This window comes from Pelobates fuscus, chromosome 3 (genome assembly GCF_036172605.1).
Source record: "Pelobates fuscus isolate aPelFus1 chromosome 3, aPelFus1.pri, whole genome shotgun sequence".
In the NCBI taxonomy this organism is placed as follows: Eukaryota; Metazoa; Chordata; class Amphibia; order Anura; family Pelobatidae; genus Pelobates; species Pelobates fuscus.
In genome coordinates, this window is record NC_086319.1 from 163993413 (window position 1) to 164020441 (window position 27029).

General features: G+C 40.1%; 1 protein-coding gene across 1 annotated transcript in view; it reads left to right on the top strand.

Annotated features, from left to right (window-relative positions):
- Window positions 1-27029, top strand: part of TRIM24 (tripartite motif containing 24) — a 117387-nt gene that overhangs the window by 41230 nt on the left and 49128 nt on the right. Inside the window, exons 2-4 of the mRNA XM_063447619.1 lie at window positions 19521-19639; window positions 20301-20451; window positions 20646-20778. Coding sequence (XP_063303689.1) covers window positions 19521-19639; window positions 20301-20451; window positions 20646-20778 — 403 coding nt within the window. The remainder of the gene's footprint in view (window positions 1-19520; window positions 19640-20300; window positions 20452-20645; window positions 20779-27029) is intronic.

Genomic DNA, 27029 nt, shown 5'->3' on the forward strand with positions numbered 1-27029 from the left:
GGGCCATTTCGTATACTTCGAAGGGTTAACCATGTAGCTTAAGCACTTGACCGTCCTGCTAACATGCGCATCTCAAATGTATTCCATGTTTCCCTCTTGAAACCACTGGTTTGTAATCGTTACACCACCTCAGTGCCACGTCCATGTCCTGTTCCGGTTGACAATCATGAGGAATATGAAATACGCAGCATCATTGACTCACGAGTCTTCAGAGGACAAATCCACTACTTGGTGCACTGGAAAGGGTACGGTCCAGAGGAACGCTCCTGGGTTCCAGCCTCTGATGTCCATGCACCATCCCTCCTTCGTTCCTATCACGCCCGCTTCCCCATGAAGCACGGACCCACCAGCAGAGATGGGGGGCGGGAGTCGTTGAGGGGGAGGTACTGTCAGGGTTTCTTTGCTGTTTTAAACAGCAACCCTTTCTGTTTCAGTGACTGAGTTTTCAGATGCTATTACTATCAGCTCCTTCAGCATGTTGCCACGGTTACTCACCTGAGAGTAGTAATCAACCCTGCTGCTAATCAGTTCTGCCTATTTAAGCAGCAAATCCCAGAACCTCCTTGCCCTTGCGTGGTTTCCTGTTCCCCAGAAGTCTCCTTGTTTCTGTGTTTCTTGTTTGTTCCTGGTTCCTGACTCCGGCCTTGTTCCTGACTCCGCTGCTCTCCGTGCTCCTGATCCTGGCTTGTCTGACTACCCGCTCTGGTGACTGACCCCTGCTTTATTCCTGGACTTTGCTTTTGGTTATTTATTTGTTATTTATTAATAAAGGTGTTGTTGCATCTAGTTCTGTCTCTGTCTGGTTCCTGGTCCCTGACACATTCCCACCTTTATGATATTCGACTGAGTGGTTAATAAACCAACACCAGTCAATAGGTGGAGCGCTCAAAGTGACATAACTCACTCCCCTCTTTGGGCTGTGTAGATAACCTAGAGTTGGGGATGAAAGAAAGTGATATTGTGTGATGTGTTTAAATTAATAATAGAATGGTAGAGAGAGATATGGACCCACTCACATGGTTCTGAGCCTTAGCAGGATGGGCTCAGATCACTTGTGCAGGCGTGTTTGGGATAACACGAAACCTTACACTGGAAGAATGGTCACGCTGTTCCTTTAAGAGATAAAAAAAAAAACAAATTTGGTGCAGCATGTAGAGATAATGCAGTTTAGGTGACAGGATACAGGAAACTGCTCACCTGGTTCAGAGCCTAGACCCTGGCTCTGAGTATATTGGTATATGTGTCTATGAGGGGACACAAAACCCTATAGATGGATGGCAGGAACACAAGCAATTTCTTCACCAGGAGGAGGTTTAAGAAAAAAATAATTTATTAAATAAAAAAAATAGTATAAATAAAATTGTAAAAACAATGTATAGAATAAGTCCTCAATCCTGTAAGTTGTCCGAGACGCGTTTTTGCCGGTCGGCTTCATCAGTCGGTGTAGTTCTGTGTGCTCCTGTTCCTCTTTTATATCTTCACTAGGGATCTCTTTACAGGTGTCCTCAGTTTCGAATCGGCCGCGGCTATGTTCCGCCTATGTCGCTTCCGCTTACGTCATCACGTGTTGCGGTCGCATTTCGTTCGCCCATATATGGGTGAGTCCGTGGCCGCCATATTGTTTATGGGCAAAACCGTCTCTGTGTATATAGAGTGTCCCTCATACAGAGTAACAATGGAAAAGTAAAAAGGGTATAATTAGTATCAATTACCCTTTTTACTATTTGTTTTTACTTTTGCATCATTTACCTGGACGACATGCTCCTGTTTTGCAGAACGAGCGACCTGGCATCACAACATACCGACTAAAGGGTACGATTATTGGAATCGCTGAGATTCATTGTCAACAGGGCCAAGTCTGCATTGACTCCCACTCAAACAATTACATTCTTGGACTTCGAAATAGACTCCCGGTCCTGCACGCTCCACCTCCCGTCATCCAAAGTGACTGCCATCAGGAAAGAGATCGGCAGGGTGCTAAAGCTCAATTCCATCCCGCTCCGACAGCTAGCTCAGATCATTGACCTACTCTCCTCAATCCAAGCCATATTTCCAGGCCCTCTGCACTACCTGCCATGCAATGGCTGAAGACCTTCTTCAGATGTAACCCCACATGCAACCAGCTGGTTCTGCTGACTGACGAGGTGCCCCAGGAACTCGAAAGGTGGCTCAACTGCATGCAAACATTGAATGGTCGAGCCATCTTTGGCGACCACCCGGATTTCATACTGGAATCAGACGTAAGCCGATGGGGATGCATCCACAGGAGGAACACTGAAGACTCGGGAGCACAGGATGCACATCAACTGCCTAGAGTTGTTGGCTGGATCATTCGCTCTCTGCAGCCTAGCAAAAGGACAATCCAACTGTTGTATTCTGCTTCGGATGGACAACGTCTTTGCCGTACACTACATCAATCATCTGGGAGGGATTCGCTCCCACACATTGTGTAACAAAGGATATTTTCGACTTTTGCCTCCCACGTAACATTACGATCAGGGCCGAACACCTACCAGGAGAGTCGAATCTTACAGCGGATTGATACTCCCGTCATTTTGAGACGCCAGCGACTAGCAATTGAATAGTTATTTGCTTGCCTGAACGAACGGAGAGGTCCATTACTATTGGATCTGTTTGCTTCGCGCAGCAATCAACTACCCAGGTTTTACAACTGTCTCCTAGCCCCGGAATGCACAGCGGTGGATGCCTTCACCCAACAGTGGCCGAAACAAGGGGCTTATGCCTTTCCCCAACAATGATTGCGAGAGTACTACGGAGATGGGAAATGACGATAACCCTTCTGACGCCACTTGGGCCGAGCCAACCCTGGTTCCCAGACCTCCTCGACATGTCTTGCGAGGATCCAATTCTCCTGCCGGACGACTCAACCCTACTCCGGGACCCAGTGGGGAACCCACACCGTATGCTTCTGGACAGACGCCTGTCCTTAGTGTCCTGGACTCTTTCAGGGGAGCATGGTGTACCAACAACTTATCGTCAATGACTAAAGACCTATTCTGGGACTCCTGGGCCCCAGGAACACGAAAGAGTTACTCATCTGCCTGGCGATCTTGGACCAGTTGGTGCGTGGGGCGGGGCCTTGATCCCTCTACAGCTCCTGTTTCCGTGATCATGAACTTCCTCTCTTCAATCTTCGAGGAAGTTAAGTGATATCGCACCATCATGTACCTTCCCAGGGGAGAGCGGTTGGTAATGACCCCCTAATCTGTCGACTATTACAAAGCATCAAACTGAGACTGCCTCCAGCTCCCAAATAACATCTATGGGATGTGGATGTGGTACTCCGATTCCTGAGAGAATGGCCACATAATGAACTTCTATCCTTACGACATATGACAGCCAAATTTACCTTCCAACTGTGCCTAGTCTCATTCCAACGAGTCTCGGACGTACGCGCGTTCGATATGGACGCCTTTACTATCTGCCCGGAAGGGGTCACATTCTGCATTTCACAACGGACTAAATCCGATTTGTCGTTTGTCTTCTACCTTCCTTGCCTCGGATCCTCAACTATGTGTGGTTGCGGCTTTGCGGGCATCTTTTATGGCAACGGAGACTTTACGCTCGTCAACATCCCGGCAACTACTGGTGTCGGTTAGCCCTCACGGTCCAGTTTCGGTCACCATACTGTCCAGATGGATTAGATGGCTCATCACTTTATCTTGAATAGACTCGTCTTTCGGTGCTCACTCCGTGCGAGGAGCAGCGGCATTGTCTGCGTTTATGACAGGCGCGTCTCTTTCGGATATCTTACAAGCGGCGGATTGGTAAACATATTTTTTTTTCATATATCTGTAAAGATAGTATTGCATATTTTGTAACACCGATGTGTACAGGCCTTGTGTTAACTCCTTAAAGACAAACGCTCTTTTTGAAATGCAACATGTTTGTGCCCAAGGCCTTTTTGTCACTAGTCACAAACACTGGTCAAAGTAAGCATTCTAATTTGTATGTGTGTGAAAAATGGAAAAAACAGATCTGAACGATAATTTTGGCCAGTGTTTGTGACTAAGTGGCTACTAAAAAGACTGGACATACCTCATTTGCAATAACTTGGGTTGTCTACTTTTGCAAATGGTATGCCATCATGGGGGTAATATTCATTCCTGGGCTACCATACGGTCTCAAAGGCAACATTACCAATCTGGCAAATTTTAATGTGAAAAAATGGAAATGCAAATCCTGTATTACACTCTGTAACTTTTGAAAATTCAATAAGACCTGTACATGGTGGGTACTGTTATACTTGAGAGACTTCGCTGAACACAATTAGTGTTTCCAAACATTATAACTTATTACAACAATATCGTCCATGAAAGTGCCGTTTGTGTCTGAAAAATGCAAAAACCTGCACTTTCACAGACCATATCGTTGTTGTGATCTGTTTTACCGTTTTGAAACTCTAAAATTTGTGTTCAGCAAAGTCTCCCGAGTAAAATCGTACCCCCCTATGTACAGGTTTTATGGTGTCTTGGAAAGTTACAGGGTAAAATATAGGGCTTGCGAACCATGTTCTCTGGACTTTCTGCCTGCCCTCAAATTGTAATTAATGAAATGACTTAATCATGTAAAAATATATGTAGAATTTAAATATATATATAAATATATATATATATATATATATATATATATATATATATATAATCTCTATCTCTATCATTTTAAAAAATATATATTTTTATATAGATATATGTATTTAGAACGTCATGCTAATGTATTGATTTAAATATATGTATTAATATCAAAATACAGTTGGAGCAAAAGTATACAGGTATAATTTTTTTGATTTTTTTTTCTTTTATATTTTCTTTAAAAATTTTTTATATATATATATATATATATATATATATATATATATATATATATATACACACACACACACACACTTAATTGTAAGTGTATTTTAATATATATAATTAAAATACACTTAGAATAATATATATTCGCACTGCATGAGCCGGCTGTTTCGGCCATGTGATTGCAAGGACCCTGCGATCACATGGCCCTGGAGGGCCGGATCGTGCAGAAGGGGGCTTCCTGAGCTCCCAGGCAGGGACCTGGTAAGTCCCTGGACGGCAGGGACGTTCTATGCCGTCCTCCGGCCTTTAGGACCGCCCAAAAGAGGACTGCATAGAACGCCCACTATCCTTAAGGGGATAAAGTGCCCGATCTGTCAATTGTTTAGAAGCTCTAAAACAAATATTGCAAGGTATGACTTTGCTATATTTAGCATGCAGAGATTACAACTTTTAAAATAGTCACAGAATCCAAAACTGCCATACACTAGTAAATATTTGTAGAAAGTACATCCCCCTGGTTATATAACAAAGGACATTTTGACACTTAACAATTTTATCCAAACCATGGTCAAAATATTTTTGTATTTAATTTTGGTTTGGTGTTTTTACTCCTAAAACCCCTTAATCCTACAATCTGACATGAGCAGATGTATTTCCCAGATCACCCCGTACAGAGTGCTCTGTACTGTATGATTGCATCATGAGTGACTTCAGCTGGCAAAGTTCAGCACCGATCACTTTTCAGAGGGACATGCAAGGACACCTGGCCAGGGTCTTTTCGAATCCTGGGGGGTCCCCCTCCATGTACATTTTAACGCATGACAATCTGTCCGTCAACTGACTTCAAAGCTTTGCATTGCATGACTGCATAGACCTTCATGTTAAAGGGGTACTCTGAGCATCAAAACCACTTTAACTTAATGAAGCCATTTTGGTGTAAATATTATGTTCCTGCAGTCTTACTGCTCAATTCTCTGCCGTCCAGGAGTTGAACCACTTGTGTTTATGCCACACCTCCATGGGTAGTGACTCAAACTGCCTCCGTGAAAAAAAGATTTAATTTTCATTCTGTTGTGATGGCACAGTGCATGTACTTTATAGGTTTTTATCTACTACTCTGTCGAACTTTAAACTCTGACAGAAGACTCACGCAGTGTGAAGGTTACGTACAGGTTTCCATAAAATAAGGAATAGAATAATGTAGGTAAAAGTATGCTGTGAGTTTGCCGTAAAACATTATATAAGCAAGAAATTAATAAGGCTAAGCATTAAACGTTAAGGCATACTTAAGGATCACCAGCTTGATGACTTAAAGGGACACTGTGGTCACCAGAACAACTACAGTTTACTACAGTGTAGTTGTTCTTGTTAGTATAATCATTATATGCAAGCATTTTTATGCAAACACTGCCTTTTCAGAGACATGGTAGTGTTTACATTGCCCCTAGGGACACCTCCAGATGGCCACCGGAGATGCTTCCTGGCTCAGTGCTGCACAGTTAGGCCAGGAAGCACAGCACTGCCGATTAGCGTCTCCACGCTTTGCATGGGGACGCTGAATTTTCCTCATAGAGATGCATTGAATCAATGCATCTCTATGAGGAGGTGCTGATTGGCCAAAACGGCATGGTTGTGTTCCTGACCCTATAGTGTTCCTTTAAGTTTTTCTACCCTAATACAAAACAAATGCATAAAAAAACGTAAAAGTAACTATTTCTGCCATTTAGGCAATGTATCAGCAGTTTTATGTAGTTTAATATGCAAGATCAACAATAAGCTACTAAGACTCCATTCTAGAATTAACTGAACATATATTTGAGCATTGGAAAGTTACTAGATGTGTGTTTCTAGAGTAAATTGCAAGTCACTCTTGTCTTGGAATGGGTGCAACAGGGCAACTGACACAAAACACACCAGCCACAACCAAGTTTTAATCTTAGATAAGATGTTCTAGTGCTCACCATCTGTCAGCCAAATTGGAGGGTGTTTACTTTACATGAACAAATGTGACTTAAAGGTGAAAATGAAAAATTACTAAAGTCTATGTAGTGAAGTTAAGATATTAAATAACGAACACCATAGAAATATGTCAAACCTAATGCTGTTTGTAGCATATGCTGAGTCATGTTCTGTAACTTGAGGAAAAACATGCTATTAACAGAGCAGGAGATAAGAAATTCTAAATTAAACACTGTGCAGTAAAGGAAGTTTGAAAGTGTGTATGGAGACTGTGTAGGTGTGCAATGGCTGCATAAACCGAGATTTAACTCCTAAATGGCAGAGAGATATAAGCAAGTATAGTCTTTCTAATGTGGTGCAATAATATGAATCCTAGGACAATAGGGTAAGAGTAAGTACTCGAGCATACTCCAGTGTTTTGTGGTTTTTTGTTTTTTTTCTGCAACCTTCACTAGTGATGGCTGGGGGAGATTACAAAACTTGAAAAGTTAGCTCCACCTTTTCAGCGGAAGAAAAATACGAAGAGTATTGCCTACTTTGTCTTTGTATAGATTTTGATCACCTTGGAATTTCAGTGAAATTCCAACGCCGTCAATGAGTATTTCATAAAGTGGTGATAGAGCCACTTTAAGTGTTTGATATATACAAACCGTTCTTGTGTGCCATATCTTTATATTGTCTATTATGTATCTCTATAGTAATGGAATTTGGAGAACTTTAGCTTGGATACTTTTTATTCTTTTCAGTTGGTTGTTACTATCAAACATTGTGTTCAAGGACATTTACATATCAACTTTGCTAGATATTAATTTACAATGAGGGCTGAATAAAAAAAGGGTTGTGCTTGGCCATCTTGGTCTGCTAAACTTTTTCCTGTGTTTTTTTTTTTTTTTTGACTGTGCTTTTTGACTTTAAAGGATCACTATAGTGTCAGGAAAACAAAGCCGTTTTCCTGACACTATAGTGCCCTGTGGGTTAAAACCCCTTCAGCAGCTTACCTTTATTCGGCGCTAGTGACCTCTCCTCCCTGTCCGACGTCCGCTCCCTAGTGGAGCGGAATGTGCATGCGCGGCAAGTGCCGCGTGCGTATTCAAAGTGTCCATGGGAAAGCATTTCTCAATGTTTTCCTATGGACCCTCTGCGCAATGGATGCGAAATTCGCATCCTGCGTCAGATGCGCCTCTTGTGGCTGTCTGGAAGACACACTAGAGGCTGGATTAACTAACCCCAAACCTCTGAAACGGCTGTGTTTGCATCTGAAGGGTTAAAACCTGAGGGACCTGGCACCCAGACCACTTCATTGAGCTGAAGTGGTCTGGGTGACTATAGTGTCCCTTTAACTTATCATATCTGTAAGAATCTTTGTTTACAGTTAGAACTGGATATTCTTCCTGCTTAGCCATCCATCATTATTCCGTCATTGGTAACAAAGCCCTCCAACAAATTGCTGGGGTTTATTTTGTGTACTGTTGGATGCATTTTATCAGTATACAATTGTACCTTCATTTTAATAAGCTGTTAGTTGAAGAAATTAAAATGTAAATTGCATCTATATTTTTGTTGGAGGGTAAAGCTGCAAGAGAAATGTTATCTTTGTAAATGAGCCACTTTCAAAAATCAATTGAAAAGAGCACCATAAACTTTTAAAGTATAGTTTTACTTAACTAATTAATGGAAAAACAAATTTAATAATGAAAGCAGTATTTTTTATTTTGTTTAGATTACATCAATTATAGTTTTCAGTATCAGCCATATAGTGTACAGGGGGGACTTTTTCCATCTTTAAGACCTTTTTTGGCTTTATTTTCTGTTACCTCTAGACATTGTGTAATGTCATGTGGTGGTGTTAATCTGAGGTTATATTGACCTAAATTTAAGACCTGCTAAGGAACTGATGATTATGTCCTAATATGTAAAACATGGCATTTAAAGAGGGTGTACTTTCTTTTTTACTTGACTTTATGTGCAGCAATACCGTTCTGAATAGCAAAGACATGGAAGGGAGACCTCTCCAACATCAGTCTTGGTTAAACTATAATCTATTTTTGCTCCTCTGGAATAACTTTTATCATCTGTAACTTAACTTTCTTTAAACATGGTCCTACAATGGAACTTTTTCTAGCTGCCATTGATTTATACCTCTTCATATTCCTTTTACAAGTTTGTTTATTTATTTTTAAATTGTCATCTTTGGTAAAATTTTGTATTTTGAGAACTTTCTTATGATCACACTTGACATCCACAGAAAGTTTCAACCCTTTTTATTCTAAAAAAAAAAAAATCTGATCTTTGTCAAATTTATATTGATTATTTTTAACTTTTAATCTGTAAAATATTAAAACAAATTTTTCTGAGAAATATTGTACTGTAAAATGTTAACCCCTTAACGCCGTTGCGACGTGCTATGCCATCACGGTTTAAGTGGGCTTTAAAGCCGTTGTGACGGCATAGCACGCCGTAACGGCTTTAAGCCCTGGAGTGCCCGGGATACTTACCTTCCCGGCGCTCCGCTTCGGGAGGACTGCCTCACAGCCCAGGCAGCCCCCCCATGGCAAATCAGGCCCCCGGGGGCCATGTGATCGCTCTCAAAGAGCGATCACATGGCCCCCTATAGCTGGCTGTGGATCTGCCAGCAGGGGGACTGTCTAAAATATCAGACGGTCCCCCTGCTGGTGGGAAGTATAAGAAAAATTAATTAGACATGTTTTAAAATAAATCAAATGTATTTATATATATATATATATATGTATATATATTATATATATATGTATATATATTATATATACCGTATTTATCGGCGTATAACACGCACTTTTTCTCCCTGAAAATAGGGAGAAAATCATGGGTGCGTGTTATACGCCGATATCCTACATTTACTTACCTGTCTTGAAGCGTGGGCCGGCTTCACAGCGCGCACCGCGGAACTGGAACTTAAATTTCAGGTTCCGGTTTCCAGGGGGACTGAAAGGAAGTGTGCACACTATTGTGTGCACACTTCCTTTCAGTCCCGCCGGTACTGGAACTTAAATTTCAGGTTCCGGTTTCCGGCGGGACTGAAAGGAAGTGTGCACACTATTGTGTGCACACTTCCTTTCAGTCCCGCCGGAAACCGGAACCTGAAATTTAAGTTCCAGTTCCGCGGTGCGCGCTGTGAAGCCGGTCCACGCTTCAAGACAGGTAAGTAAATATGGGACAGAGGGAAAGTGCACTAGGGGACACTATGGGAGGGGGGACACACTATGGGGTTGGAGAATACTATGGGGGGGGAGAATACTATGGGAGGGGGGAGAGAATATTATGGGGGGGAATACTATGGGAGGGGGGAGAGAATACTATGGGAGGGGGGAGATTACTATGGAAAGGGGGGGGAACACTATGGGATGAGGGGGGGGAATACTATGGGAGAGGTGGAAATTTCCTGGAATTTCCTTCTGGAAATGAGGTGCGTGTTATACGCCGGGGCGTGTTATACGCCGATAAATACGGTATATATATATATATATTTAACGTCATACATAGTGTATTTTAATACTAATATAAGTACATATATTAGTATTAAAATACTTAGAATGACGTTACATATATATAATATACATATGTTATATATATATAATAGATATATACACATATATTATATATATATATATATATATATATATATATATAAATACGTATAATTACAATAATAAATAAAATAATACAATTAATAAATAAAATATTGAAACAAAATGTAATATAAATTATATATACATATGTAATTTCATTCTAACTGTATTTTGTTAATATATATATATATATATATATATATATATATATATATGTAACAAAATACACTTAGAATGACATTCTATATATATCTATCTATATATAAAATGCAAATAACCGCAAATATATATATATATATATATATATATATATATAGATAAATACATATAATTACATAAAATATTACATTAGTATACATGTAGAATTTAAATACCTATAAATGCATATGTATTAAAATTCTACGTGTATATTTAAGTAATCTTTTACCATAATTAGGTGATTTGATTAATTAAAATTTGATTGACATGCCTGACAACACAGGGAGAAAGTGCAGAGAATTTAATTCGCAAGCACTATATTTGACCCTGTAACTCTCCAAGACAACATAAAACCTGTACATGGGGGGTACTGTTTTACACGGGAGACTTCGCTGAACTCAAATAGTAGTGTTTCAAATTGGTAAATTGTATTACAACGATGATATTTTAAGTAAAAGTGAAGTTTTTTGCATTTTTTACAAACGAACTGCACTTTTATGGACTATATTATTGTTGTAATATGTTTTACTGTTTTAAAACACTAATATTTGTGTTTAGTGAAGTCTCCCGAGAATAACAGTACCCCCCATGTACAGGTTTCATGGTGTTTTGGAAAGTTAGAGAGTCACATATAAGGTTTGCATTTCATTTTTTTTTACATTGAATTTTGCCAGATTGGTTATGTTGCCTTTGAGAGCGCATGGTAGCCCAGGAATGAGAATTACCCCCATGATGGCATACCATTTGCAAAAGTAGACAACCCAAGGTATTGCAAGTGGGGTATGTCCAGTCTTTCTTAGTAGCCACTTAGTCACAAACACTGGGCAAATATTCGTTTTTTGCTTTTTTAACACAAAAACAAATATGAACGCTAACTTTGGCCAGTGTTTGTGACTAAGTGGCTACTAAAAAAGACTAAACATACCCCACTTCCAATACCTTTGGTTGTCTACTTTTTAAAATGGTATGCCATTATGGGGGTAATTCTCATTCCTGGGCTACCACACCGTCTCAAAGGTAACCTTACCAATCTGGCAAATTTCAATTTGAAAATGGAACGTTCTATATTTGACCCTGTAACTTTCCAAAACACCATAAAACCTGTTAATGGGGGATACTGTTGTACTCGTGAGACATCGCTGATTACAAATATGTGCATTTTTGTGCAGTAAAACCTAACAGTATTATGACATTCACAGCTAAAATGTCAGACGGAAATACAAATTTAAAAAAAAAAATCTTATTTTCTCACTTTTTTTTACATTTTATTCATAATGAATTATGTTCCATATATGAATAGTTAATGATAAATTAAAGGCCTGTTTCTCCTGAACAAAATGATATACAATAAGTGTGGGTGCATATAATATGAAAGAGGGGAACTACGGGTGAACAGACATATAGCGCAAATTCCAGTTTTTGTTTACGTTTTGTTTTGATCAGAACGTGCACTATTGACTCCGTCCTGAAGGGGTTAATAAGAAAAAACTTATGCCTATGTGTTTGTGATCTTGATTCTTGAGCAGTCTTGGAAAGTAGTGCACAATGGAACTTAAAGGACCACTATAGTGCCAGGAAAACAAACTCGTTTTCCTGGCACTATAGGGTAATTGGGTCCCCCCCACCCTCGGGGTCCCCTCCCGCTGGGCTGAAGGAGTTAAAACCCCTTCAGTTACTTATCGTTCTCCAGCGCCGGGGAGCTCTCCTCCCTCTGCCAACGTCAGCCCCGAATGCACATGCGCGCCAAGTGCCGCACACGCATTCAAACCGCACATAGGAAAGCATTACTCAGTGCTTTCCTATGGACGTCCAGCGTCTTCTCACTGTGATTCATTTACCTGAAGTGGTCTAGATGCCTATAGTGGTCCTGTTTTCAGACTGAGAAACCCTTTGGGAGATCCCTCCCTAATTCAACGTATATATTCTAAACTAGTGTTGGATACCCCTAGTCCAAAGGACACATATTGTTCTTATCATTAGGAAGAACCATGTAGTTATCTGTGCTAGTATGCAAGCTGGAGATTTTGAAAACCGAACTATTTTCATCATACTAGACAAACACTGGGAAATACACCATCACTTTTGGTTATATTACCATGTTTGTCTATGTGGTGCACTGCCCTTAGGTCTAGCTGAAATTTTAGTTCAGTTAAGCCTGGACACTCTTACTTTCTAAGTCCCATCGAAGATGGACCCCATGCTGTAAAAGTCTACTTATCCTAGGAAAAAATGCCTTCCAGCCTTGTGTCCAGCCATGGCTAGACATCCATTCATGATACAAATTTTTCTGATCCAAGCATATTAAAAAAAAAAGGATTTCCTAACATAACTGTCACACCAATCTATAGGGAATTCTAGAAATAGACATACAAATTCATAAGAAATCCTAAAATGCTAATTCTTTAATGTTTTGTATATACTATAGTATTGGCTTTGATGTTCAAATTTCATTTTTCTCTTTAGAGTTGATGGTTAGAGTTCAAGAATGTGTATCTTTTATAGTAACTAAAAAAAGTTAATCTTGTTCAGTTCATCCTCCAATTAAATTGCTGTTTTCAAAAAATTTAGCAATTTTGTACTTTTATGAGCAAACCAATCTATGCGGATACATTTTGTAATTAGTGTGGCAAAAATAATTATGTGAAAAGTGTCAAGACAGTACTTGTATTATTTCTTTCACCATCCCCGCCACGTTCTAAGCATTTAGGGAAATTTAAGTCTCTAACTACAGCTTTACATACTCCTCCTTATTAAAGCAGTGTTTATTTCGACATCAGGTAAACCTTGTGAATTTTAATCACCTATCCACAACTTGAACTTTACCCCCAATATTTTCACAATTACTCATTGAAATAACTCTTCACTGATATATACAGCCAAAATTTGCTTTTGTATTGTTAAATGTGATGGTCATTTATATTGGTCTGCAAACATTCAATAGCAAACCTACAGTTGTGTAAGAGTGTTTTTAAAACACACATAAACATGTCAGCAGTTTAATTGGCTACACCATGCGAGTACACATATTTTCTAGAAGGTTCTTCACAATTCTGTTTAATATTACAAAATCTAAGATAGCTGTTTATAAGTTAGAAGAAATTTTTGGGAAGTTTGATTACAAACTTGATAAATACCCTTAACCTAAACACATTAATAAAAAAAAGAGGTGCGAATACTCTTTGTGGATCCATATATTAAGGAAAAGTCAAGAAATTTCCAAGCCACCATAAGAATATTTAAAGTGAGTAGGACAGTAAGTTGTAGACTTATAGTTCATTTGTGGCTAATGCAAAAAAAAAATATATATATATATAATTTATTTATTTCCGGCACTCAAGGTTTTCCAGAAGATAACTTCTCCATTTATTGCGGAAGAAAAATTTGATGTCCTGATGAAAAGCTCCCCAGTGGAGCTGAAACGTCAAATTTTTCCTCCGCAATAAATGGAGAAGTTATCTTCTGGAAAACCTTGAGTGCCGGTATTTTCACTTTATGATTAAGCCACCAGAGCACCAGGTACTATTTTTATTTTTTCTAGTTGGAGCGCAGGGGTATTTTGTATGTGTATGTGTGTGTATATATATATATATATATATATGTATATGTATATGTATATGTATATGTATATGTATATATATATTATATATATATTATATATATATTATATATTTATATTTTGCCTTTGGTTAAAAAAAAGTAAAAGAAAAAAATCACATTGGCATAAGAGAGGTCTAATTTTTGAAGACCATATTGCCCTTTTTGTGAGAATAAATTAGTTTTTATACATAGTCAATCTTTTATAACTAGTCAATTTAATATGAAGAGTTTTTATTTGTGTGTTTTAATGCTGTTATGTAATGCAATCACAATTTTTGGAATTATGTAATTTTTTTAATAACCAAAAGAAAAATGTTATGCGCAAACATTTTGACATTTATGGGTGGTTCTCTATAAAGAGCAATTCTGGTAAAATCTTAAAGTGAAACAATTCCATGGCAACAATGGAACATTCAAACGAACCCAGAAATAAAACTACCCCATTGTTGTTTCTTTTGCATAACCCTGTTGTAGCATCAAACTGCTCTAATTGATTTGCAGAATTTACTTTGTTGATATAATATAAATTAGGGTTGGCCGTATTTAATGAGGTAGAATTTTATGGCATTGGAAAAAGATGCAAGATCTTTTATATCTTGGCTATTTTGTTGAGTAAGGGCTTTTGTTCCCCCTTCATTCATTCCATTTTTTTCTGGCTAGCTCTGCAAGGCTTTCTCTCCAGATTAATGCAATGCAGTATGTTATGTTGGTTCTGTACCACTATTTTTCATATTTTAACTATACGTTTATTCCCCACAGTTTCTAGATTAAAAAAAACATAGCAATTTAAAATATATATATATATATTTTCAAGTGTGAAAATATTTTCTGGCTTGATTAAGTGTGTGATTTGTTGAATTTAGGATTCTACTCTCCCCCTCTGTGAATGGTTTAACCTGTTTAGACAGAAAGGCGTTGAGGCTGGATTTTTACAGCTCAATCTAGATAAAACCGGTTTGAGGCAGTTCCCAAAGGCTACAGTCCTGTGTGCTAATGGAGATGTGATTTCATTTGAGATTGGTCTCACAAATCTTGTTTGCAGACAGTATTTAATCATTGTGATGGCAGCAAAATGTGGTTTCCAAACTTGGCTTAAATAAAAATGCAGCAGAAAATGCCTCAGCGAAGGAATTAAATACTAAATAAAAGCAAATGATAGGTTTAGCTCTGTTTCCAATAGGTTTTTTGATAGATTTTTTATATATATATATATATATAAATAAAAAATCTAATATTTTTATATATATATATATATATATATAAATAAAAAATCTAATATTTTTCTAAAACCATTTATATAAAAGCTAATTCAATTTTATTGATCCATTAAAAATTTTGACCTTGAACATGTAACTTTTGTTTTTCTAACCAATTTTCAAAAGGCTTAATGTTTATTCAGCAAGATGTATCAATTTTGTTTCTAATTCTGGGGTGGGGATACATGCATTGTTGCTTTGTCATTTATAGCTAAATATTACCTCCTATATATTAACGTTCGATACAACTGTATTATTATTATTTTTTTTTAACTGCTTTGTAGATGGAAGCATATTAACCATTATCTTAAAGGTGTCCCATTACTGTCCCTCTTCTTGACTCTTTTGTACCTAATAAAATAGGTGTGTTCGTGAAATGAGGCCACAAAATGTTTATATCAAGCAAAATAGAATCCATTTGTACCCATATACCAGGTACCAATGTTAGAAATTGCTTACAAATGCCTACTTTAGATACAAAATTAGATTTAATATTGTGTGTGAATGTACAGTGCTTAAGATTGCCATCCAAAAAATGTTCTCGATGGTTGGAACATGCTGGTACATTTTAACTTGCTTCTGCTAGTGTTCCTGGTGCAGTAGACTGTTTGAATGCAAAGTTGATGTTCCTTCTAGTTAAGTGGACACAATCAAATTCATGAAAAGAGCTGAACAAACAATTGAACTTTGCTTTAGTAAGGTACACAGACGGTGGGTAAACACTTCATAGCCTTTATTTAAAGTTTTAATCCCTGTCAAAGTATCTACATTTTGGAAATTAAAGAAAAATACAGATTCTAATCTTTGATATTCACATGACCGCAAGAACTTTACTGCTCATATTTACTGAGTCGCCGTTCCATTTATATTTCTCTGTACTTTTGTTGCCACTTTATTTTGGGTTGAGGTCTGATCCAAACTCCATCTGCACTGGCTTGGCAATTTCTATTAGAGAGACACATACAGTCAGGTTCATCACTTGCTCCAAATTTTTTGTTCTTCCTACCCTTCCTGGAAAAAAATCACTACTGTCCGAGACAATTACAACAAGAATTCCGAGGGGTTTATTTAATGTTCCTGTTTCCAAAAGAAGACCTTTAATTTTATATGGAAACCATATTTCCATTATTTCTCCAAAAAGGAAATTATATGGCTACTCTGGATTTAAAAGATGCCTACTTACACCTTCCTATGGCAGTTACTTCAAGAAAGTGTTTAAGATTAAAATCAGGGAAAAAGAATCTGGGCACTTTCAGTTTAAGGCCTTGCCATTCAGCCTAGCCTCTGCACCGAGGAGTTTTAAAAGTGTCCTTCATTTTGCAGCATATCTCAGAGAAAAGGACATTTACATTGTTCCATATTTGAACGATTGATTCCTCAAAGCAAGTTCCAAATAACAACTAAGAAGAAATATTTAAACCACTATTCCATCATTAGGAGGTCATGTTTGATCATTTGGGAAAATCAAAACTCCCTTCTACATGTATCTAGTTTCTGGGACTCTTAGTTGACTTGAAGTCAACTTTCTCTGTTTCTTCCCTCTCAAAAGATTAAAAAGGTCAAAAAAGACGTTCGCGCAGGTCAGTTAAAGGTACTGAATTGCACATTTGGTGGACCTGCCCACAAATTGCACTGTTGTGGAAAATAGAATGACCATAGCGGCAATTAAGAAATCCCTAACTAAACACCTCAGTGCGGCTATTACCCTGATTCCCATCCTCTGGAAAAAGCAGTGAGCGCCCACCTTCCAGCAATGACTCACGAAAGTAGAGGAATCCTAAAACGCAGAAATTATTGCAGCCCTGAAGGACCACTCTGACAAATGTTCCTTGACCTGGTTCTCATGTATGGACTACATTTCTAAGAACAGTGTAACACTCTAGATGATAAACCACTTCCACCCCAGAATGACAGGACAGAGTGTACACAATCGCATACCCCACTTCTGTTTTTTTTTCTTCCACGCACTCGTATACTCCACAGTTTACTTTCCCCGTTGCCAAAATTGGTAGTTTGATATAACTACATATGTGCAGCCTTCTGACACCGCCAGCTCCCACCATTAAAGTTACCAGGTAATGGGCAATGCAAAGCCAAAGCACAAATCATCTGTAATTAAAAAGCATTGACGTAGCATGATACGACGACATGGTTGTGGTTACTAACCTAATACGTGTTGTGATGCTTGGTAAGCAAACCACCACCTGTCGTGACCTGTTCACTAATTGCTTTCACACTGTATTATTTGTAACCCTGTATATGTCTCTTTTTAAGACGTTCACTTTCTTCATAGTGAAGCACATTGTACCATCAGGAAAGCCATGAACATTCTCATGTCCTTAATTACAGCTGTGCAGTGGGCAAAATTACGGATAAGACCTTGCAAATTTGGTCAAGAAAGAGGAGGATTTGGAATACGAATTCAGGTTCTAAAAAGGTCTGATATCAACTAGATTGGTGGAGAAAATTGTAGTTTCTGTTCTGGGGCTTATATTTCCAACAAAAGAAATATATTAGAATTGCAACAGACGCCTCAAAATTAATCTGAAAACCCTACTTCGTCAAGACATTTTTATTCTTAAGAGGACGCAGATCAATCCTCAAATTTTCAGATTATGGTGCTTTTCAATGTCATGGATCACACACAAGCCATGAATCCTACACAAAGCAGTCAGAATTCAAACAGACAACATCACAACAGTCACCTATATAAACAAATAAGTGAAACAAAAGTCAAGGGATTCAAGATACAATATGATGGATTTTCTCAAAAATGTTACCAGAAGGTCAACATCCAAGATTTATCTCCGGATTTGAAAGCAGTTTCTCATCTGTTGTAGATGACTGTTTCAACATCAGTCCATCTATTCTGACCATCCTGATAAAGAGGGTTTTTCTGCTGGGCTTAGTGGCTTTACTCTAAAAGTTCTAATTTTGTGTCTGTCATTTCCTGGTTTTGGATTTGGCTACCAATATCTTAATCAGGTGGGGTTTTTTTTTTTTTTGGTTTTTTTTTAATGCCATTTTGCTCAAATGTCCTCTTCGCAATTTTTATTTTTTATTTTTTTCCAGCCTGTGATTTGGTTTTAGTACTCCGAGCCCTTTGTGATGCTTACTTTAAACTACTGGAGGAAGTCACACATAAATATTGCATTATGTTCAGGCCTTATCATATTCAGAAATGTTATGGTCTTTCATTAGGATATGGGGATGTTGCATCCAGAACAATCATTTCTACCCAAGGTTCTGTCTAAAACGATTAGGTGAAGCTTCACCTTCTGGACATCAAAAGAGCACTGGAAATGTATATCAAGAGGTCCTCTATTTTCTTGACATCTGACGTTCTATTTGTCAACTTCCAATGTTCATTTCAATGTTAAGCATTATCTAAACCTACTATTGACAGATGATTGACACAATCAAGCTGGCATACGAAGTTAAGGGTTTCAAACTTCCATTTCCAGTAAAGGAGCACTCTACCACAGATATGGCAACATCATGGGTAGCTAAAGTTTAGGCTTCTCTAAAATATATTTGCAAAGCAGCTACCTGGTCATTATTACATACATTTATAAAGCACTACAGGCTAGCCATCTCTTCTTTCTCAAAAGCTGCTATTGGGCTTAAGGTGCTGTAGGTGGTCATTTATTGAGTGTCCACACCCAATTGGCATCTTGCTATATTGCATAGGTTTATGGCTCTGTCTCCGCTTTTATTATTTTTACTTTATTTCCAGGTTTATTTGTCCATCATAGCTAAGAACAACCCACAGGTTCCTCCCACTACGAAGGAAAAAATTGTTTATGGGATGTGTTGATAACCGATCTTCTAAGCGTGCAATTAGAATTACCATGGATATTCATTGTGCAAATATGTCAACGATTGGGAAATGATTACCAGTGTATTTCATTATCATTCTCGTCTCTGTTTAAAGTTGTATGTAAAGTAGTTGCTGAGCATTTCTAAAAAAGTTTCTTATATAATTGTCTTTCACACTTTGAAATATTTTTGCGTTGGCTAATTTTCAACAATTGGGAGGCTTTCTTTTTCCTTAATAATGAAAAAAATTATATTTATTTTCGTAGTTGGAGTTATCCGGTGTCCTGTATGCAATCAGGAGTGTGCTGAAAGAGACATAATAGAGAACTACTTTGTGCGTGACACTACAGAAGTCCCCAGTAGTACTGTAGAAAAGCCATCTCAGGTATGTACAAAGAAAAATAGCACTATATCTGCAAGGAGTCTGGGTATAAATCTTTATTTTTCAAATGAGGACTTGAAGCTGGTCTTTTCAGTAATTGTTTTAAATTCTTCCAATAAATACTTGGCAAAGTATCATTGTTTGCTTTTAAAGTCTGTTTCTTCAGGCCTCAAGAACTAGTTTCACTTTGGCCAGTCAAATGGTAAAATGAGCATTAAAGGTACTTTTTTGTTTTTTTTTGTGTCTTCTGTATATATTGTATTCTGTCCCTCTGATTATAAATTAACTCACAAAGATTTCTAGTATTAAAGGGACAATTTAAGCCCCCTAATAAATGCAGCATTCTTTAGTGGTTCTGTTTTCATGCACGGTGGTGTGACAACCCGAGATTCTCATTGTCGTCCACTGCACAGCCATTTGCTGTACATATTCCTAATTTAGAAGATCCACTTTTACAATTTTGGTAAACTTTTTATGTCATTAATTTAGCTGACTGCTACATTAAGGGGATTGGTGCCATGGCCATGTTGGCACCATAACCATTACAGCAAAACTGTTTGAATTTTGATCAGGTGGCCTTCCTTCTGCAACACATTACTCAAATCTTCTCTTGAAACTTTTTTTTTTTTGTTTGTTTCTAATTATTTTTTTGTTGGATTTCTAGCAAGTTTGTACAAGCTGTGAGGATAACGCTGAGGCTCGTGGGTTTTGTGTGGAGTGCGTGGAATGGCTTTGTAAAAATTGTGTACAGGCCCATCAAAGGGTAAAATTTACAAAAGATCATACTGTGCGGCAAAAGGAAGAAGTTCCCCCAGGTAAGAATTAAAAAATACTTTTTTTATTTTTTAAGTCCAAAGAAAAGTTGTTTAACTTTTTAGCTTTGTTATTGATATGGAGATATATAAAAAATTATATATTTTTCTTCTTCCTTTAGCCATTCTCCATATGGCTCCATACCTCAGTATGTGAACATTTTTGATTTGTTTGACCCTATGTTTATATTTCACAGAAGCTGTTGGAGTAACTAGCCAACGTCCTGTTTTTTGCCCTTTTCACAAGAAGGAGCAGCTGAAATTATACTGTGAGACTTGTGATAAACTGACCTGCAGGGATTGTCAGCTTCAGGAACACAAGGAGCACAGGTATCTACTTTAAAGTGAAACTGCTTTTAAATGCTTTCTATAATATGTAAAGGGGAAAATAAAAGCATGCCATCAGTAGTTTCCTGAAGATCATCTGTTTTAAAATGGCTCTATCACATTGTATAATTTGCAACGCCCCTGATGTTAACATCACCGCTGTTCTTCCAGTAACCCTGAGGTACAGACGAAGGTGCAAGTTACTCACATGAACCTGTCCATGCAGGGATTGCAAAGTCAAGGCTTGACTCTGCTTTTTTTTTTTTTGTGTCAAACACAGTGTAACAGAAGCCTCTGTTTCTGTATCTTGTGGAGGGTCATGGACTCGGCAGATACGGTGGCTAACCATCCAGTTTTAAATAGTTGTAACTTTCTGTATTGCATGGTTGAACTTGCGTAAAATTTATTTAATGGCCATTTTGAGTGTTTCCTTTCTTCTTTGCCTTGTTGTTTTTTTTACATCAGGGTGTTGTCACATTGTTCCAGAAGAGGGCTTTTTACACTAATTTAAACTGACTATTCTGTGTGTGTGATTGGTTGATTTCAGTCCTTACTGTTGGTTGGCTGGTTTACTATACAAGGCATGTATAAAAACCCTGTGTTTCACAACTTACATGAGGTTTAGGAAAACTGCTAAGCAGCCTATAATGACTCTGGACACCTGAGCTATATGAGGGAGGGAGACTAACCGGGATTCTCTGGCTGAGTCCAGAAGCTCCATTACACAGAGGAAAAAATAAGTAATCCCTACCTTGTCAAAGTATATCTTTTGACTGTGTTGGAACTTTAGTGACATTCCAACACAGTCTTAATAAGTATATCATAAAGATTTTATCTTTATGAAATAATTTTTGAGGGTAAGGGGGAGTGACTGAGTCACTTTATTGCTATAGCCGACCGCAACGTGCAGTCCTCTTCGCATTAGGAAGAGACACTGTTACCAGAATTTCCTCATTCTCCTCTTTGGAATCTATTTTTATCCTATAAACCTGCAGGCAGTGCATACGATACTAGACTGTGTTGGGTTACTGATTGTGTGATGTTACAGAGCTCCTGGACTTTAGCCAGCTGCTGGAGATGGGAAGAGAGGTCCAAAGATGGGTAATTGGAGACCTCTCAATGTGAAGTATAGTTTCATCGTAACATGTTGAAATGTAAAAATATGCTGTACAAGCATTTGGCTCATTATTTTGTGCAGCTATAATGGAGAGTCTCCAAGTAATAGATTCGTAAATTTAGTTAAAAAAAACTGTAAATAATGCCTTCTGGTAGCTTCATCCTATTTTTAGATCCATGCTCTTGAACGCTTCACCTGATTCCTGTTTTGTGTTTAGACCAAAAACTCCTGAAATGAAATTCCTTTGTCACTCTATCTTAATGAATCTTTAACAATACTAAACAACGTGTTTATATAGTTACTTATTTGTGTGTGTCTAATAAAGATATACCTATACATAGACATATACATTGGCCCCTTTGCAGTGCGACTTCTACACCTGCTGATTAATGTAGTGTTTAACCAGCCAGTCGTGGCAGAAACTCTGCATATTATACAAACACAGTCCAGCTCGTTAGTTGTTGAAACCAAACATCCAAAAGTTAGTAAGAAATGTGATCTAAAATATTTTGACCGACTCTGGAATGATTGGCAGTGGTGATTAGAAACTTCAGATCTCCTGTGATTTTCATGATCACTAGTCTCTAGGGTTTACAGAAAATGGTGCCAAAAAAAATTGGGATATTGTAGTTGTTTTAAATATTTTTATTATCACAATATAAATGCGGGTTTCAAGTATAATGTGGTTGAAGCGGGTAGTCGCCTACGCAGAGGCGTGTGTATTAAAGTTTCAGTTAACATGGGGCAAACATATTGCGGATTTGTCTAAATATCATGTAATCGCATACGCAGAGGCGTATGAGTCGTAGGCAAGTATTCACAAATATTACGTTTACATAAGCTTTGCGGAGTTGGACATCAAAAACAAGAACGTGCTGTAATGAGCTAGTATAATAAAGGGAGCGCGTTAAAAAACAATTAAACTATTAACTGAAGAGTGTATCTTCGTTATGCATTTTAGACTGTTGCACAGTTGTGTGCTCCAACATATTTCCGGTTACTTGTAGACAAATGGTCATGCGGTCTGGTATTTAATGTTGTTGGCCTGCTGAGAAGGCTAGCGTCTTAGTGTGTGTTCTGTGTGGGTCTGTGTGTGTGCCTCAATCATATGGACCATGTTTGTCAGAGGGTTCGGTTCAGATTCTGGTGTCTGGGTGTCTGTGTGTGTCCCATTTAGGGTGTGTTCGTGTGTGTGAGGGTCAGGGATTCGGGAAAAGGGATTGGCTGAAGAACAGAACAGAGTGGGGATGAGCGGGATGTGGGGGGGGGGTTAGAAGAGAGTAGCGTTAAGGCGGGTGGGCATCTCTACCGTCCGACCGACCTGTACCCGCATTCTCCGCCCCGCCGGCATCACCGGTGGTCAACTCTCACTGGTTCGGATATTGTAGTTGTGTGGTTGACAAAAAGGCACTTATAATGGAAATACTAATGGCTACTTCCATCAGGATTATATGCCATAATACAAAGCATGGGTTTGCTCAAGCTTGCTACAAAAATACAGTGAGTTCAGTGTACTTCAGTGGCCTCCAAAGTCTCCAAATTTTAATCCAATAGAACACACTTGGAACAGGACCGAACTGGTAGAACAGGAAGACTGCAGAATCATATGCAGCCAACAAATCTGCAGCAACTGTGTGATGCTACCATGTAAACCTTAACCTGAAAATTTAACAGTATTGTGGCAGAAGTAGCCACAAGAGACTGTTGCACTAAGTACTACATTGTATTTAAACTGTATGTCTAATGTAATCTGTGCCTCACCTTAGGGGAAGGCAACAATGTTGCAAGTATTAGCAATTGAGTTCGTGTGTGGCCGCCGTTCGTATACCGAACACGTGGCGGCGGCCATCTTAACTCCCGAACAGCGGTGTTTGGTCGTCGAGCGTCTGGAACTAAAATCGGACGCTCGACTACCCAGACACCGCTCAGACCTCCAGAACAACGGAAACATGCGATTCAAACTGCCGAACGGCTCGCCGTTCGGTAGGATGAATCCCCCAGACTAGGGGATTCATCCGAATGCAAAATTAGAGCCGGATGGCTAGGCTGTTCGGTACTTTGTGTTCATTGAAATAGACCGACCACAGGGCCAGAATTCATGGAGCTGTTTTCGGCTACCGAATTCCTGCGGTCGGTCAAAACTTTAACTGTCTGTAACTCCCGGACCCCTGGTCCGATCTGGGTGAATTTTGAGTATGTTGCTCACCCAGATCAGACCTACTAGGGGACCCTCCAAGCTATGTGTCGTCTAGTTCTTGGAGGGAAGGGATTGTAACTACGCTACCTGTCTTGTACCTGTCTTGGATTGCTGTTCCTGTCTACCAGCGGAGATACCTTGGATCATACCTCTACTCCGCTACAATTGGTGGCAAGCGACGGGATCGTAACTACACAGCAAGAAGCGTTCGGCAGGAATTGAAACGGACTGAATGGAAATGGATTATACCCTCTTGAAACGGGACACGCTAAAAGAGTTACTAGAAGCGAGAGGGAGGATAGCAAGCAACAAAACAAAGGCTGTCCTAATCGCAGAGCTCATAGAAGGAGACAGTCGCAGCTGCTGCAGCACCTCCAAGGGAGGAGGAGGAATCAGAGTTTGCCAGGGAATATAGGAGCAGGATGGCTCTATTCTCACCAGCCCTAGCGGAGCAGATGGCAGACCAGGTTTACAACGATGTACAGGCGTACCTCATGCTGCGAACGACGCAGAGGAACCAACAAGCGGGGGAAGGAAGCACAATGTCTGTCCCTACCCCGCCAGCAAAAGCAAAAATACCTTACCAGGCATTCAAAGCATTTATTGATACAGAGAAGGACATTGATGGCTATTTACAGGACTTTGAACGGTTGTGCCAGCTGCATGCCATCAGCACCGAAGACCAAGTGCCCTTGCTAGCTGGTAACCCATCAGGCCGCGCAGCGGATGCCTACCGAGCCATGCCGGCGGAGGATATCCGGGACTATCAGAAGGTAAAACAAACCCTTCTCGCACGGTATGCCATTACACCTGAGGCATACCGAATACAGTTCCGGGCACTACTCAAACCAGAAAAAGACTCGCATGCAGAGTTCGCACAGAGGGCAGCTACTGGGTGGATTGAGGCAGCGAAAGCCGTCACGTCCCAAGAGATCATGCAGTTGTTGGTGCTGGAACAATTTTACACACGCTTGTCCCCCCAACTACAGAACTGGGTAAGAGATCGTAAACCCTGCACCTTACAAGAGGCCGCTAAGCTAGCGGATGAGCATCAGGACACCCGTCGGGAACAGCACTCATCCACTAAAGTGCAATCCCCGCCAACCTTTCCCCGACCAGGAGGGACTCCCCATACACAACCCCCCCCCCCCCCGGTACAACAACAGGGCACATATCCGGTGCCATACCTGTAACCAGCTTGGTCACGTACAACGAGACTGTCCCCGAAACCGGGCCAGGCCAGCCTGGACCCCTCAACGACCACCGCCTACCCCTCGAGCCGCAGTTCACTGCTATCAGACCAAATCATTGGCTCAACCTTTCACCACTACTCAAATAGAGGAACCCTTGGGCACCCTCCATGAGGTAAACCCGGTGCAGGCGGCATCTGACAACCGCCAAGGCCACCGACAAGTGGTCCATGTGGAGGGAAAGCGGATGGCGGGATTAAGAGATTCCGGGGCCACCATCACTCTGGTACGGAACCATCTAGTGGCCACGGACCATCTCACGGGAGACTGTATCGCAGTACGCTATTTACAAAGTGCCCACTGCTAAACTACATTTGGACTGGGGAGCGGGGGCAGGACAAATCGAAGTGGGGATGATGCAGGACCTGCCTGCGGATGTTATTTTGGGGAATGATTTGGGGGAGCTAACCTCCGCTTTTGTTACACGACCACCTCCACAAGAGGCTTATCCGGTCGTCGGTCGTCACTCGCCAACAGGCTCGCACCACCCATCGACTCTGAGGCTCAGGTAAGCCCGGCCCCCCCTGATCACACTGTTACCCTGGGATGCCCCATTAGAATTTGGTAGGGAGGTCGCCCTAGACCCGTCCCTACAGGTTTACAAGGACCGGATAGATAAAAACCAGAATGGCATAGAGGGGGAGAGGTATGCTTGGGATAAGGGGTTATTGTACCGGTATGCAGAAAAGGTAGTAGCTGGATCTATCCACGTCCCCATCAAACAGTTAATTGTGCCTCGAAAGTATAGGCAAGAATTAATGCGAATTGCCCACGACATTCCTATGTCAGGCCACCTAGGGATCAGCCGAACCAAACATCGGCTGCTGCAGAATTTCTTCTGGCCAGGGATATCCCAGGATATTAAGCATTACTGTAATACCTGTGATACCTGTCAGAGAGTGGGAAAAGGGGGGGACCGATACAAGGCCAAACTACACACCCTACCCATAATCGAAGAGCCCTTTAGCCGGGTAGCAGTAGACATAATCGGACCGCTGAAACGACGGAGCCCCTCTGGCAAGAAATACATATTGACCGTAGTAGACTACGCCACCAGATACCCCGAAGCAGTAGCCCTGCCGAATGTACACGCCGAGACCATAGACTCCCTTATGCGCATATTTACCCGTATGGGGATACCCCAGGAGATTATTTCGGATAGGGGTACCCAATTCACGGCCGAGGTCACTCACCAGCTTTGGAAAGTATGCGCAAGCTATCCTTAACTCCCCGTACCACCCCCAGTCCAATGGCCTCTGAGAACGTTTCAATGAAACGCTAAAACAAATGATCCGCACGTTCGTAGCGACCCAGAAAGACTGGGAGCGGTTCTTACCCCATCTACTGTTCGCCTACCGAGAGGTGCCCCAAGAGTCCACCGGGTTCTCCCCTTTCGAATTGTTGTTCGGAAGGAGAGTAAGGGGTCCCCTAGATCTAATCAGAGAACACTGGGAGGGGGGAACGACCATTAACGGCACCCCTATCGTACCCTATGTGTTGGAGTTCCGGAACCGCTTGGAGGAATTGACCCAGGCTGTGCTTAAAAACCTCCAGGCGGCCCAGACACGCCAGCGCCGATGGTATGATAGGGGAGCCAGGGACCGCAGCTTTCAGGTCGGCCAGAAGGTGCTAGTCCTACGACCCGTCCCTACTGATAAGCTGCAGGCTTCCTGGCGGGGCCCATTCAAGG